This window comes from Sturnira hondurensis, unplaced genomic scaffold (genome assembly GCF_014824575.4).
Source record: "Sturnira hondurensis isolate 20B ecotype Veracruz unplaced genomic scaffold, ASM1482457v3 Scaffold0025050, whole genome shotgun sequence".
NCBI lineage: Eukaryota > Metazoa > Chordata > Mammalia > Chiroptera > Phyllostomidae > Sturnira > Sturnira hondurensis.
This window is the reverse complement of record NW_028097681.1, coordinates 193,933-210,071: the sequence shown is the minus strand read 5'-3', so window position 1 is coordinate 210,071 and position 16,139 is coordinate 193,933. Positions and strand designations below refer to the sequence as shown.

At 40.0% G+C, this 16,139-nt stretch overlaps 1 protein-coding gene across 1 annotated transcript; it reads left to right on the top strand.

Annotated features, from left to right (window-relative positions):
- Window positions 1-15,218: 15,218 nt before the first annotated feature.
- LOC118982152 (olfactory receptor 7A10-like) lies at window positions 15,219-16,082 on the top strand. The gene is made up of 2 exons (XM_037039098.1): window positions 15,219-15,573; window positions 15,859-16,082. The coding sequence occupies exons 1-2, from the start codon at window positions 15,219-15,221 to the stop codon at window positions 16,080-16,082; spliced, it is 579 nt and encodes a 192-aa protein (XP_036894993.1).
- Window positions 16,083-16,139: the final 57 nt, after the last annotated feature.

The following is a 16,139-nucleotide window of genomic DNA, read 5'->3' as shown; positions in this document are numbered from 1 at the left end:
ATCAGGAACAGGATAAGGTTGTTCACTTTCACCATTTCTATTCAACATGGTACTGGAAGTCCTAGCCACAGTGATCAGACAACAAAAAGAAACAAAAGACATACAAACTGGAAAAAAAGAAATCAAAATTGTCATTGTTTGCAGAATTCATGTTAGCGTACATAGAAAACCCTATAGACTCCACCAAAAAGCTACTTGACCTAATAAGTGAATTTGGCAAAACAGCAGGATACAAAGTCAATATTCAGAAATCAAAGGCATTTTTGTAGACCAACAATAAAATATCAGAAACAGAAATCAGGAAAAAAATCTCATTTGATATAGCAACAAGAAAAATAAAGTGCCTAGGAATAAACCTTCCCAAGAAGATAAAAAGACCTGTACTCAGAAAACTACACAACACTGAAGAAAGAAACTAAACAACAATGAAAAAAGAAATTAAGGAAGGCACAAACAAATGGAAGCATGTACCATGTTCATAGATTGGAATAATTTACATTATCAAAATGTCCATAGTACCCAAAGTAATTTATAGATTCACTGCAATCCTTGTTAAAGTACCAATGACATGTTTCACAGATATAGAAAAAAACATTTCAGAATTTTATATGGAATTATAAATGACCCTGAATAGCTTCAGCAATTTTGAGAAAGAAGAACAAAGTAGGAGGGATCACAATGCCTGATATCAAGCTGTATTACAAGGCCACTGTTATAAGGGACCATTTTGTGTGGCAGTGGTAAACGTAGCCCAGCTCCCACTTGAAAAACCAGTGGGATGTGAGGTCTGACACACAGGACCCATGCCCATAGATAGGTTCTCCCATGGGGAATCAGACATGCATTGTACCTAGGCTGCTATGAGACTTGCTTTTGCTAAAATTCCCTCACCCTGAATTGAGGCAGGATATGTTTATTGCATATCTCTAAAGTAACTTCCTACAATCTGTGCTAAACCTCCCAAGTATGGAGTGTAACCAGTTCAACCACTTTTCCCCTTGATCTGAAAAATCCTTGTCTTTGAAAGAATTAGCAACATTCTTTCCTTTGTTATCTGTAAATGGTAGTCAACTACAGCAAATCTGTGCATAGTAAATGAGGACCATCCTTGGTGTAATGTACCCAGAAAAGCAATAAAAGCCTGTCCAGGAAAGGATCAGGGTCCTTTCTCTCACTCAGGGAGTAGCGACGCCATCCCTTTTTCTCCACAGGATTTCTGTAGTCTGTGTAGATTTGTTCATCACAGCCACAACACACAGACTTGGTGGGCTGGAGTCTGCATCACACTGTAATCAAAACAGCCTGATAATGGCATAAGGACAGATACCTAGAACAATGGAACAGAATAGAGCACAGAAATAAACCCAATTCTATACAGTCAATTAATATTTGACAAAGGGGACAGCAACATAAAATGTAGTAAAACAGCTTCTTCAACAAATAGTGTTGGGAGATTTAGACGGCTACACACAAAAATAAATAAATAAAATTTGATCACCTACTTATACCATACACAAAAATAAACCCAAGGTGGATAAAAGACTTAAATATAAGTAGTGAAAATATTAAAATTCTTTAAAAAGACATAGGCAGGAAAACCTCAGATATCCCATGTGGCAATATTTTCACCGATATGTCCCCTATGCAAGGTACATAAAGGAAAGAATGAACAAATGGGATCTCCTCAAAAAAAAGGCTTCTGCATGGCTAATGAAAACATTATTAAAATGAAAAGAGAACCAGCCATATGGGAAAATATATTTGCCAAAAATATCTAGGACAAGGGTTTGATCTCCAAAATATATATAGAACTCACGCAAGTCCACCCCAGGAAGACAAACAACGAAACCACAAAATGGGCTAAAAGACCTGAACAAACACTTCTCCAAAAAGTACATACAGAGGGTCCAGAGATATATTAAAAGATGCTCAGCATTACTAGCCATCAGAGAGATAAAAATTAAAACCACAATGAGATACCACTTCACACCAGTGAAAATGACCATCATAAACAAATGGACAAACCACAAGTGCTGGAGAGGTTGTGGAGAAAAAGGAACCCTAGTGTATTGTTGGTGGGAATGCAGACTGGGGCAGCCCTTGTGAAAAACAATATGGAATTTTCTCAGAAAACTAAAAATGGAACCACCTTTTCACCCGGCAATTCCACTGCTGGGATTATATCCTAAGAACCCTGAAACACCAATCCAAAAGAACCTATGGACCCCAATGTTCATAGCAGCACAATTTATAATAGCCAAGTGCTGGTAGCAACCTAAGTGGCCATCAGTAATTGAATGGATCAAAAAACTATGGTACATCTACACAATAGATTACTACACAGCAGAAAGAAAGATGGAACTCCTATCCTTTGTGACAGCATGGATGGAACTGGAAAGAATTATGCTAAGTGAAATAAGCCAGGTGGTGAAAGACAAATACCATATGGTCTTGCCTTTAAGTGAAACCTAATCCACAAAACAAACAAGCAAGCAAAATATAACCAGAAACATTGAAATTAAAAAGATACTGACAGTAATCAGAGACGTAATAGGAGGGGATAATGGTGGAAAAGTGTGGAGGGGTTTTCAGGAACAACTATGAACGAGACATGGATGAAATAAAGGTGGGGTGAAATCAGAGGAGGGAGTTGGGGATAGCAGGAATGGGGGAAGTGGTGGAAGGAAAAGGAAGGCAAGCGTACTTGAAAAATAATAAAAAATTTGCATTGCATGTCAAAAATTTATTAAATATCTAAATTCAGGGATGCTTATATATTAAATAGAATTTTATTTTTTAAATATATTTGATTGATTATGCTATTACAGTTGTCTCATTTTTCCCCCCTTCTCTCCCCTCCACCCCGCATACACCGTCCCACCCACATTTCCCTCTTTCTTTTATGTCCATGGGTCATCCGTATAAGTTCTTTGGCTTCCACGTTTCCCATACCATTTGTAACCTCCCCTTTCTGTTTTCTACCTACCATCTATGCTACTTATTCTCTGTACCTTCTCCCCCCTCTCTCCCCCTTCCAGTCCACACTGATAAACCTCCATGTGATTTCTATTTCTATGATTCTGTTCCTGTTCTAGTTGTTTGCTTAGCTAGCTTTTATTTTTCTTTTAGGTGCAGTTGTTAATAATTGTGAGTTTTCTGTCATTTTACTGTGCTGGTTTTTTATCTTCTTTTTCTTAGAAAAATTCCTTTAACCTTTCACATAATAAGGGCTTCGTGATGGTGAACTCTTTCAAGTTGACCTTATCTGAGAAGTACTCTATCTGCACTCCATTCTAAATGAAAGCTTGCTGGATAGAGAAATCTCGGATGTAGGTCCGTGCCTTTCATGCTTTGGAATACCTCTTTTTGGCCCCTTCTTGCCTGTAAGGTCTCTTTTGAGAAATCAGCTGACAGTCTGATTGGCACTGTTTTGTAGGTAACTGTCTCCTTTTCTCTTGCTGTTTCTAGGATTCTCTCCTTGTTTTTAGTCTTGGCTAATGTAATTTGGTGTGTTCCTCCTTGGGTTCAACTTCTTTGGGACTCTCTGAGGTTCCTGGACTTTCTGAAAGTCTGTTTGCTTTGCCAGATTGGGGAAGTTCCCCTATATCATTTATTCAGATAACTTTCCCACTTGTTGCTCTTCCTCTTCCTTTTCTGGTACCCTTATAATTCAAATGTTGGAATGTTTAAAGATGTCCTGGAGGTTCTTAAGCCTCACCTCATCTTTTTGAATTCTTATTTCTTCATTCTTTTCTGGTTGGATTTTTCTTTCTTCCTTCTGGTCAACACTGTTGATTTGAGTCCCAGTTTTCTTCCCATCACTATTGGTTCTGTGTACACTTTCCTTTATTTCACTTAGTGTAGCCTTCATTTTTTCATCTAATTTGCAACCAAATTCAACCAATTCTGTGAGCTTCCTGATTACCAGTATTTTGAACTGTGCATCTGATAGGTTGACTATCTCTTCATGGCTTAGTTGTATTTTTTCTTGAGCTTTGATCTGTTCTTTCATTTGGGACATTTTTTTTGTCTTGATGTGCCTGTTACATAGTGAGGGACAGAGCCTCAGGTGTTCACCCACGCAGGGTATCTCTCGTGATTGTGTTGTGAGGTTGTATGTGTGGGAGGGATCCAAGAGGGAACAACAGTGTTTGCGCCACTCTCTGCTGGATTTTAGTCACTTCCCCCACTGGTTCTGATTCCCCTGTGGGTGAATTTGTGCATGTCCTGGGACCCTGTGGGTCTCTCCAGTGAATTCCCCTGTGAGTCTGGGAGTTTCTCCCACTGCCTCAACCCCCACAGATGTTTTCAATTAGTAGTTAGAGGCTTTATTTCCCCAAGCTGGGACCCTGGGTTGAGCAGTCTGTCCACCTCCCCAGTTGTTTCTCCCCATTTATCTGCATGCGAATAAGGGACCACCAGGTCCACAATCTGCAGCCTCAATGGGTCCACCCGCCGCTGTAGCTTTGTGCACCTTGCTCCACGATCTGCTGCCTCACTGGGTCCTCCAGCCACCTTACCTGTCCAGGTCCTGGAGCCACCACCTTGTTGTGGGCCCTTCTGCTCAGCTGCCTGCCTCTGCTCCTCCTACTAGTCTGAGTGAATGTGTCTTCTTTAACTCCTCGGTTGTCAGACTTCCATAGAGTTTGATTATCTGTGAGTTCTCCTTGATTTTTGTTTTTAAATTATTGTAGTCCTTCTTTTGGTTGTGCGAGGAGGCACAGTGTGTCTGCCTATGCCTCCATCTTGGCCAGAAATATTACAAAATAGAATTTTAAATAGCACATACCAATTCTATATTATAAGATAATAGTTCTTTGGAAAATAAAATTTCCACTCAGCAAGCCATGAAATAGCAGATAATGCAAAATTCTGGGTGATTTACGAGCATTACTGTGATTGACTAAAGAAAATATTTTCACAAGACAACAAAAGAGAATATTGAAATCATATCAGCATATTTTTACCACAATGCTATTAAATTAGCAATCATGTGAGAACATGATAAAACACAAAAACACATGGAAGCGCAATAACATTATTAGACAATGAATGACTGAACAATGAGGTCAAAAAGAAATCAAAGATACCATGAAGTGAATGAAAATGAGGACACAAGAATTCAGAATTTGTGGGACACTAGGTAAGCAATACTAAGAAGGAAATTCATAGCGTTACAGGCATATATTTAAAAAACAGAAATAAACAATCTACCTTTACACTTAAAGAAATTGGGGAAAAAATGGCAAACCAACCCCAAAGTGAGTAAAAAAAAAAGGAAATAATAAATATCAGAGCAGAAATAAAAAAATAGAGTCTACAGAAATGGTCAATGAATCCAAGAGCTGATTCTCTGAAAAGATAAACAAGAATGACATTTAACCAGACTCATCAAGAATAAAAGAGAGAAGGCTCAAATAAATAAAATAAGAAATGAAAGGGGGAAAATTACAACTGATGCCAATAAATACAAAGGATTGTAAAAAAAAAAGATTATGAACAACTATATACCAACAAAGTGGACAACTTCAGTAAAGTGGGCAAATTCCTAGAAACATACAGTCTTCCAAAATTAAATCAGGAAGAGCAGAGAATCTCAATAGACAGATTATACCTAGAGAAATTGAAGTAGTAATCAGAACCTTCCAACAAACAATAGCCTTGGACCAGATAGCTTCACAGGTGAATTTTAACAAAAATTCTGAGAAAAACTAATACCTCTCTTTCTCAAAATACTTGGTAAAATTCCAGAGAAGGAAAGACTCCCAAATTCCTTTTATGAGGCCCACATTATTCTAATTCCAAAACCAGAAAAACACACTTACAAAGAAAGAAAATCATAGGCCAATATCCCTGATGAACATAGATGCTAAAATCCTCAAGAAAATATTAGCAAACAGAGTACAGCAATGCATCAAAAAGGTCATACATCACGATCAAGTGGAATTTGTTCTGGGAATGCAAGATTGGTACAACTTTCACAAATTAATAAACATGATTCACCAAATAAACAAAATAAAGAATAAAAAACACACGATCTTATCAATACATGCAGAAAAAGCACTTGATGTAATTGAGCACCCATTTATGACAATAAAAACTCTTAGTAAAGTGGGTTCAGAGGTAGCATACCTAAACATAACAAACAAAGGCCATATATGACAAACCCACTGCCAGCATATTACTCAATGGGCAAAAATTATAAGCGTTCCCCTTAAGAGCTGGAACAAGACAAGGATGTTGCCTTCACCTCACTATTCAACATAGTACTAGAAGTCTTAGCCACAGCAATCAGACAAGAAGAAATAAAGAGACTTCCGGCCAAGATGGAAACATAGGTGGAAACACTGTGCTCCCTCCCACAATTAAATTTAAAGGCAGCAAAGTTTTAGAAACAAAAATGCAGCCAAAACAGTGAAAATTTAACTGTAAGGAAGTCCAACAACAACAAACCACTCAGCCAGATCAGTAAGAGGGGCAGAGTCAGTGGCAGACCAGTAAGAGTGGAAAGATCTTTGAGTCCCACCAACCCAGGAGCGGAGGTGGAGGCAGTTGGTGTATCCCAGGCATGACGACAGGCAGACCCAGTGAGGGCGCAGGGTGGCTGACTGACTGCAGTCACACATTTGTGCACAGATAAACCAAGTGAAGGAGTGAACAGTGAGACGGACCGCTCAGGCTAGGGCCCCAGTGATGGGAATTAGAGCCTGAAAGCACCAACTGGGAAGACTTTTTCAGGGTTGAGGGGCTGGGAGAGGCTCCCAGGCTCACAGAGAGTTCATTGGAGAGACTCACAGGGTCCTGGAGAGTACAGAGGCCCACACACCCAGGAACCAGCACCAGAGGGGCCCAATTTGCTTGTGGGAAGCCACAGAGGGGGCAGAAATCTGAGAGAGAGTGGAGCAGAGCAAAGCGCCATTTTTTTCCCTCTCTGACCCCACCCCCACGTACAGCATCACAACCCAGCGACTGGGTCGCCCAGCCATGGTGAACACCTAAGGTTCTGCCCCTCATACATAACAGGTATGAACAGACCAAACATTATGACTCAAGAACAGCTCAAAGCCCCAGAGCCTATAATTCTAAGTGACCAAGAACTAGCCAACCTTTCAGATGCACAGTTCAAAACACTGGTGATCAGGATGCTCACAGAATTGGTTGATTTTCGCCACAAATTAGAGGAACATATGAAAGCTAAACTGATGAAAATAAAGAGAAATGCAGAGGAAATCAATAGTGATGGAAAGGAAACTGGGACTCAAATCAAGGGAGTGGACCAGAAGGAAGAAAGAAACAACCAAACAGAAAAGAAAGAAACAAGAATTCAAAAAAAAATGAGGAGAGGCTTAGGAACATCCAGGACATCTTTAAACATTCCAACATCTAAATTATAGGGGTACCAGAAGGAGAAGAGGAACAGCCATGAGTGGAAAACTTATTTGAACAAATAATAAAGGAGAACTTCCCCAATCTGGCAAAGGAAATAGACTTCCAGGAAATCCAGAAAGCTCAGAGGGTTTCAAAATAGTTGGACCCAAGAAGGAACACACCAAGGCACATCATAATTACATTAGCCAAGATTAAAATGAAGGAGAGAATCCTAGAAGCAGAAAGAGATAAGGGGACAGTCATCTACAAAGGAGTGCCCATCAGACTGTCAGCGGATTTCTCAAAAGAGACCTTACAGGCAAGAAGGGGCTGGAAAGAAGTATTCCAAGTCATGAAAGGTAAAGACCTACATCCAAGACTGCCCTATCCAACAAAGCTTTTGTTTAGAATAGAAGGGCAGATAAAGTGCTTCTCAGATACGGTCAAATTCGATGAGTTCATCATCACCAAGCCCTTATTATATCTAAAGTTAAAGGGACTTATCTAAGAAGAGGAAGATAAAAAATATGAACAGTGAAAGAACAGCAAACTCACAGTTATTAACAACCACACCTAAAACAAAAGCAAAGTAAGAGGACAGCTAGATTGGGAGTGGAACCATAGAAATGGAGATCACATAGAAGGTTAACAACAGGGGAGTGGGAGGAGAAGAAGGGGGGAGAAGGTACAGAGAATAAGTAGCATAGATGGTAGGTAGAAAATAGACAGGGGGAGGGGAGGAATACTATGGGAAATACAGAATCTAAAGAACTTGTGACACATGGACATGAACGAAAGGGGGGGAATAGCAGGGGAAGGGTGTGCAGAGTGGAGGGGAATGAAGGGGGGAAATGGGACAACTGTAATGGCATAATCAATAAAATATTTTTAAAAAAAGAAGAAATAAAGAAATCCAAATTGGAAAGGAAGAAGGAAGGCTGTCATTATTTGCAGATGACATGATACAGTACATAGAGAACCCCCAAGATTCCACCAACAAAATATTAGAACTAATAAATAAATTCAGCAAAGTAGCAAAATACCAAAATTAATATCCAGAGAGCAGTGGCATATGATATATGTCAATAATGAACCAACTGGAAAGAAGGATTAAGAAAACATTCTACTTGCAATTGCTACAAAAAATAAAATACCTTGGAATAGAGCTAGCCAAATATGTAAGAGACATGTGTTTAGAAAATTATAAGACACTGAAGAAAAAAACTGAACACACAAATAAGTGGAAACACACACCATGTTCATGGATAGAAAGAATTAATATAATTAAAGTGCCCATATTACCCAAAGCAATCTATAGACTCAATACAATTCCCATCAAGATTCTAATGACGTAGTTCACAGAACTAGAACAAATATTTCAAAAGTTTATATGGAACCACAAACGGCCCCACATAGCAACAGAAATCCTGGGAAAGAAAAATGCAGTTGGAAGAATCATAGTACCTAATAGCAAACTATATTATAAGGCCATAATAATCAAAACTGCATGATACTAGCATAAAAACAGACACATTAATCAGTGGAACAGAATAGTGGGCCCAGAAATAAACCTACAACTTTATAGTCAATGAATATTTGGCAGAGAAAGCAAGCACATACAAAGGGCTAAAGATCATTTATTCAATAAACAGTGTTGAGAAAATTGGAAAGATAGGTGCACAAAAATGAAACTAGACCACATTCTTATACCTCACAGAATGATAAAATCAAAATAGATGAAAGACTTAAATGCTAAACCCCAAACCATAAAATCCTAGGAGAAGACATAGGCAACAAAATCTCAGCTATTGCTCATAGCACTATTTTATCAGATATATCTCCCAAGCAAAAGAAACAAAAGAAAAAATAAACAAATGGAACTATTTCAGTAAACTAAAACAATTTTCTACAGCAGAGGAAGTCAACAAAATAAAAGGGTAACCCAGAGAATAGGAGAACATTTTCACCGATATGTGAAACCTGCAGGGCTGGGTTCCTTCTGGAAGCTTCAGGGAAAACCCATTTCCTCTCCTACTCCAGTTTCTCATTCTGCGTGTCCCTTTCTCCATCTTTAAAGCCAGCCATGCTGCACCTTTAAGTCTCCCATTGATTCCAACTACTCTTCCCTCTTGTTTCAAATGTGNACAGTGTTGAGAAAATTGGAAAGACAGGTGCACAAAAATGAAACTAGACCACATTCTTATACCTCACACAATGATAAAATCAAAATAGATGAAAGACTTAATGCTAAACCCCAAACCATAAAAGTCCTAGGAGAAGACATAGGCAACAAAATCTCAGCTATTGCTCATAGCACTATTTTATCAGATATATCTCCCAAGCAAAAGAAACAAAAGAAAAAATAAACAAATGGAACTATTTCAGTAAACTAAAACAATTTTCTACAGCAGAGGAAGTCAACAAAATAAAAGGGTAACCCAGAGAATAGGAGAACATTTTCACCGATATGTGAAACCTGCAGGGCTGGGTTCCTTCTGGAAGCTTCAGGGAAAACCCATTTCCTCTCCTACTCCAGTTTCTCATTCTGCATGTCCCTTTCTCCATCTTTAAAGCCAGCCATGCTGCACCTTTAAGTCTCCCATTGATTCCAACTACTCTTCCCTCTTGTTTCAAACGTTGGGACCATGGTGAGTACATTAGTCTCACCTTCACAGCCATGGCACCTTATCTTAAAGTTAGCTGAATGGTCACACTATTCCATCTGATACTTTAATTCTTCCTTGCAATGAAAAGTAACATATTACAAGTTTCTGGAAATTATGATGTAGACATCTTTGTTGATGTATAATAAAGGCTCTTATTCTGCCTATTAAAAATGTTTACAACAATATATTCCATGGTGTCATATGAGGGCCCTTATGTAAAAGAATAAAATAAGGTATTTTTCAAAAGTATATTATGTGAAGTCATTCAAGAATGTTATTGGAAAGTGCTTTTTGGTTCTGAAGACCTAACTCTACCTACCCTGGACTTGAACACAGCCACAGCCTTACTACTCAAAGTCTGGTCCAGAGACCAGTACCTGCAGCATCAACACCGCCTGGAACTCATTTGGTTCAAAGAATCTTTGGGCCCACCAGGATGTGATGTATGTGCACCTTGGAGTTGGATAAGTGCTGATCTAGACTAGGCTTTCTCACCTTCTCATGTTGACAACAGGGGTGAAATAATTATTTGTACTGGTTACTGTAGGTGGTTAGTAGCCTCTCTCCACAAGTTTCAGAAACAAAATCACCTCAAGTGGAGAACCACTGGACCAGAGTTTGAAAACTGGAAGCAATCAGACAGATTCCAATCAACGGCCACCTCTCATTCAGTTCATAACTTTGAGCAAATACTAACCCCCTTCCAGACCCATTTCTGCAAAGGGGAATGGCATTCATTTCAGTCACAGAATGGACTTTTCAAAAATTTAAATCAGACAAAATCAATAAAATACTAGGCTTGATTATATGGTATAAGACAATCAAAATGTGTATCTCAAAATTAACAAATATTTGAGAATGAGGTACTAAATGACAACTCATAACCTGTGAAGTAAGAAATTTCTAATTATTTTGACAAATGTGTTAGGAAAGAAAAGAGTGTAGTGGTCAGGAACATATCAAAGGAACAGAGCCCCCCCTCCCTCTTTGATGGGGGATAGCAATGCTCTGGAGACATCATGGCTGTGCCCTGACCAAAATTCAGTGCTTTAAGCATTTTCAGGAACACATGGACAAAATCAAGGGGAAGGGTGGAAGCAAGGGAGGGAGGTGGTTTTGGAGGGGTTGAGGTGCAGGGGTAGAGAGACAATAGAGACAATTGTAATTGAACAACAATAAAGTAATTTAAACTAAAAAAAAAAGAGAAACTCCATACTTTAAAGATCAAAGAAACCTTGTCCTGGTCTCAGACTGTGCAGAAAATGTTAATTCAGTGTTGGGATAAGAAAGTAGATGGTAAGACTTCTGGGAAGCAGGTTAGATCCAAGATAAAGATTCATAAAATCTAAATCCACCTGACTTCTTACCAGGTCTCCAGAGATCTGAGAATCATTATGAAAAATTCCTATCTATTTATTTCAGAGCCCCAGAGAGAAATTGTGCACTTAGATGTTAGAAAACATGAGAGAAATGTGCCTAATGAGCAGATATTCAGAGAGCTGTAAACATCTCCCCCACTCCTGCTGTCCCTCAGCTTGTACAATGTTGCTGGACAAACATGGTTGTGGCTGTGATTCCTAAGTCTGGCTCGGGAATGATGCTTCACTCCTTTCTGCTGTTTTGTGTGGGACAGAGCTTCAGTCCTCATCTTCCACCCTCCAGGGAAAAATTCTGACTTCCAAACAGAGACCAGAAAACCTGTCCAGGGGAGTCTGAGAGCCTGGCAGTTACATCAGGAAAGGGTGAGAATCTGGAACCTCAGAACTTTTACCTGAGTCACTGCAACCCTTATCAGCTCAGCCCCCAAACCAGATATCTCTGTTTGTATTCTTGGTTAAGGAAGTAAATTATACTTAATTTACTTAATATATTAATAAGGATGCATCTGTTTGAATCTGCACTCCTGGGCCATAGCTGACAATTAGGTGATGGGACTGAAAGTCCAGTGGGAAGTCGCTGTACAATGACTGAGATGCAGGAAATGGTTGCAGGAAAATGAAAACACTTCTCAGAGAGTTTTGCTGTTTTCAGAGATGAAATGAAGCCTTAGGTGTGGAGAGCAGTACAGTGAAGTGAGAGTGTGAGTAATAAAATTCTAAGCCAGGGTGCCTTTGAGCATTTTGTGCCTTTTGAGCATTCTAAGCCAGGGTGCCTTTGAGCATTTTGTGTATTCATTGAAAAGATCCAGACCAGTGAGGCAGACAGCACCTTGTAGCAGCAGTTAGTGAGGCAGATACTGCAGTATCTTCTCTCACGCTGAGTATTCACATGAGAGTATATTTAATAAGTCTAAAGGGGAATACTAACTAGTTTATCTCATTACTGGTAAGGCTGCAATATTTTCAGATTTTGTGCCCTTTTACTTTGTATATTAGAACAGTAGAAATTTCTATCCCACACTTAACCTGTTCCTGCAGTGGTCATATTTCTATGTTTCCGATGAGAGATTCTGCCATGCTCTTGGGAAACATAAATTGAGGATTGACCAACTTCTAGATGAAGAGTATAGTGTACTGAGTAACAAGTTTTGACAATTCAGTGATGAAGAAACTAAGGTTACACATTGTACCTTAAATCTTAATGACACCAAGATGTCCTAGTTCACAACCTTTACTTTACATTTATGCCATGAAGACTTCACTGTCCCACCTAATGGGATAGAATATCTCCAATCATTTCAATATTTCTTTTCTAGTTTCCTTGGATTTTCAAAGTAAAATGCCTACCCGAGAAAGCTAATAAATGCAGAGACTTAAACTCAACCCCTCCATCACATGTCACTGGATGACTGACTATTAAACTGCAGAGACTGCTAGGAAGTGCTCCCATACCAGTTGTTCTCAGTAAGCACAGAGATGTGGGTACAGTTCTAGGTGTCAGAGCTTGGCTGGTGTCTCACTGGCTAATCTCAGGGTGTCTGTAGGGCTGGGCTTCTCCTAGAGCCTCAGGGGAGAATCCATTTTCTCCTCAATCCCTGTTTGTATTCTGACCACCTACATCGCTTGGCTCATGGCCCTTCTTCCTTAGTTAGAGCCAGCAGTGCTGCCCTTTCTCCTGGTCTCCCCTTCTGCTTCTAGGGGAAAACTGTGCTGAGCTTAGTCCTCCCAGATGATACCAGCTCACCTTCTATCTTAAATCAGCTGATTACCAGCCCTGTTCCTTCAGCTGCCCTCATCCATCCCTTGCTTTAAAAAAAATAACGTATTCAAATATACTGGGAAATAGGATGTGTACATCTTACAGAGGTCCAAATCCTGCCTGCTAAAAGTTGATTTTCAGATGTGTATTCTTCTGTGTCAGTCAAGGGCCCTTATATAAAGGAAGCACAGATTCGATCATAACCTCTGGAATGAGTGAATATGCATTTCCTTCAAAAGCCCGGGCAGAGATAATGTTTGGATCACAGGAATGAGAGTGACTGCCACGGAGTCTAACACACAACCACAACCTTTCTTCCAGAGAGTGGTCCACAGACCAGGGCCTGCAGCATCAATACCACCTGGGTGCTTGTTGGAAACACAGCTTCTCTGAGCCTGAAGGACCTGCTGAATCAGATTCTCATTTGAACCAGATCCTGGAGACTCCATGTACATGTGAAACCAAAGAAGTACTGGTCTAAACTAGGTTCTATCACCTTTTACCATTGACATTTTGGGGAGGGATAATGATTTGGGAGGGGGTTTAGTGTGTATGCATGAATTGTAGGTGTTTTGTGGTTTCCCTTCAGGCACTGCTAGAGGCAAAATCATTTGTGGTCGAGACTCACTGCCTAGAAGCAACATGAAAAAATTATAACCAGGGCCCATCACGTGCTCTAATATTACTTTTGAGCAAATCACTTCACCCCTTCAGCTCCTCCCTAAGGCCTTGGTACTGGCCACCCCCTCTGCTGGGCACACACTGGCCCATATAACCATGATCTCCGTCCCTTTCTTCCTTGTGTTCTGTGCTCAAATGTCACTTGTTGGCAGGTCTCACCTAAAAACCCATGAGAAATAGAATGGTCTAGTCACTTTCTAATTTAGACCTGCTTTTGTTTTCTTCCTAGGATGTGTCACCATCTGTTGGTATATTTATTTCTATTATTTACTTCTATATTCTTTGCCCAATATTGGCTTGCAGGGACTCGTGTCTCTTCAGAACACGAGTTCTTCCACTCATAGTCCAGATAGTGCATGGTCAAAACTCAATTTGTATTCCTGAAATACATGATATGTTTTTCATTAAAACTGCAGAATACTACATAGCAGAAAGAGATGGATGGAACTGAAAAGCGTCATGCTAACTGAAATAAGCCAGGTGGAGAAAGAGAAATTTCATATGATCTCACCTATAACTGGAACCTAATCAACAAAACAAATAAGCAACAAAATAAAACTAGAGACATTGAAACAAAGAACAAACTGAAAGTAACCAGGAAGGAGGTAGGAAAGGAATAATAGGGGACAATAGGAAAAGGGCCATCAAGGAACCTGTGCGGAGGACACCTGGACAAAGCAAAAGGGGGTAAGTTCAGGGATGGGAGGCAGGAAAGGGTGGGGTGGGGAGCATGGTGGGGTGAAAATGGAGGAAACTGTACTTGAACAATATTTTTTTTTAAATATAGTCTTCCTAAAGGCTGATTAAAAAAACAAACAAACAAACAAAATGTAGTATTTCTGACACCTTAGAAAAAAAGTAGGTTGGGACAAAAATTCCTACTCTGAGATGACATAGAAAACTCCTAAAGTAGAAAAGATCTGTCGCAAAAGTGAAATTAATTTCTTTTTTTAAGGTTTATTTATTTATTTCTCTTTAGAGGGGAAGGGAAGGAGAGAGGGAGAGAAAAATCAATGTATGGTTGCCTCTTGTGCATCTCATGCTGGGAACTGGCCTGCAACCCAGGCATGTGCCCTGACTGGGAATTGAACTGCAATCCTTTGGTTTGCAGGCCCCTGCTCAATCCACTGAGCTACACCAGCCAGGGCTGTGAAATTAATTTCCTGGTTGCAAAATATAAATGGTAGCATTCGAGCTTTGAGAGTAATACCAACTTATACAAAAATTACTCTTGTTCTCTTTCTCCTTGAAAGTCACCTCCACCTCATGGATTCAGGGAACCTTACAAGAGTGTCAGAATTTCATCTCCTGGGACTATCAGAGGCACCAGAACTTCAGCCCGTCCTATTTGGACTGTTCCTCTCCATGTACCTGATCACTGTGTTGGGAAACCTGCTCATCATCCTGGCGGTCAGCTCAGACTCCCACCTCCACACACCCATGTACTTCTTCCTCTCCAACCTGTCCTTGGCTGACATCTGTATCACCTCTACCACAATCCCAAAGATGCTGCTGAACATCCAGATACAGAGCAAAGTCATCACCTATGCAGGATGCATCACCCAGATGTATTTTTTTACACTCTTTGGAGGTTGGGACCACTTTCTTCTGACTGTGATGGCCTATGACCACTTTGTGGCCATCTGTCACCCCCTGCACTACATGGTCATCATGAACTCCCAGCTCTGTGGATTGCGGGTTCTCATGCCCTGGATCGTGAGTGCCCTGGATTCCTTGCTACAATGCTTGATGGTGTTGCATTTGTCTTTCTGTCCAGACTTGGAAATTCCCCACTTTTTCTGTGAACTCAATCAGATGACTCAACTTGTCTGTTCTCACAATTTTCTTAATAACATTGTGATGTATTTTGCAATTGCGCTACTGGGTGGTGGTCCCATTGCTGGGATCCTTTATTCTTACTCTAAGATAGTGTCCTCCATACAAGCAATCCCATCAGCTCAGGGAAAGTATAAAGCATTTTCCACCTGTGCATCTCACCTCTCAGTTGTCTCCTTATTTTATGGTACAAGCCTAGGTGTGTATCTCAGCTCTGCTGGTACCCACAGCTCACAGCCAAGTGCAACAGCCTCAGTGATGTGCACTGTGGTCACGCCCATGCTGAACCCCTTCATCTACAGCCTCAAGAACAGAGACATAAAGGGGGCTCTGAGAAGATTCTTTAGGGTGTCTGGTAAATTAGGGACAATCATCCTGAATCAGAAAATGTGACCTTGATTTCTTTGCTCTCAGAGGAAAACCAGAAATTGTTTCTTTAATCAGATTGTG

Bases quoted from the DNA above. Each gene is read 5' to 3' on its own strand.
- LOC118982152 (XM_037039098.1), top strand. From the start codon at position 15,219: ATGTACCTGATCACTGTGTTGGGAAACCTGCTCATCATCCTGGCGGTC. The intron at 15,574-15,858 runs GTGCCCTGGATT...CTCACCTCTCAG, and splicing joins TCTCATGCCCTGGATCGTGA to TTGTCTCCTTATTTTATGGT.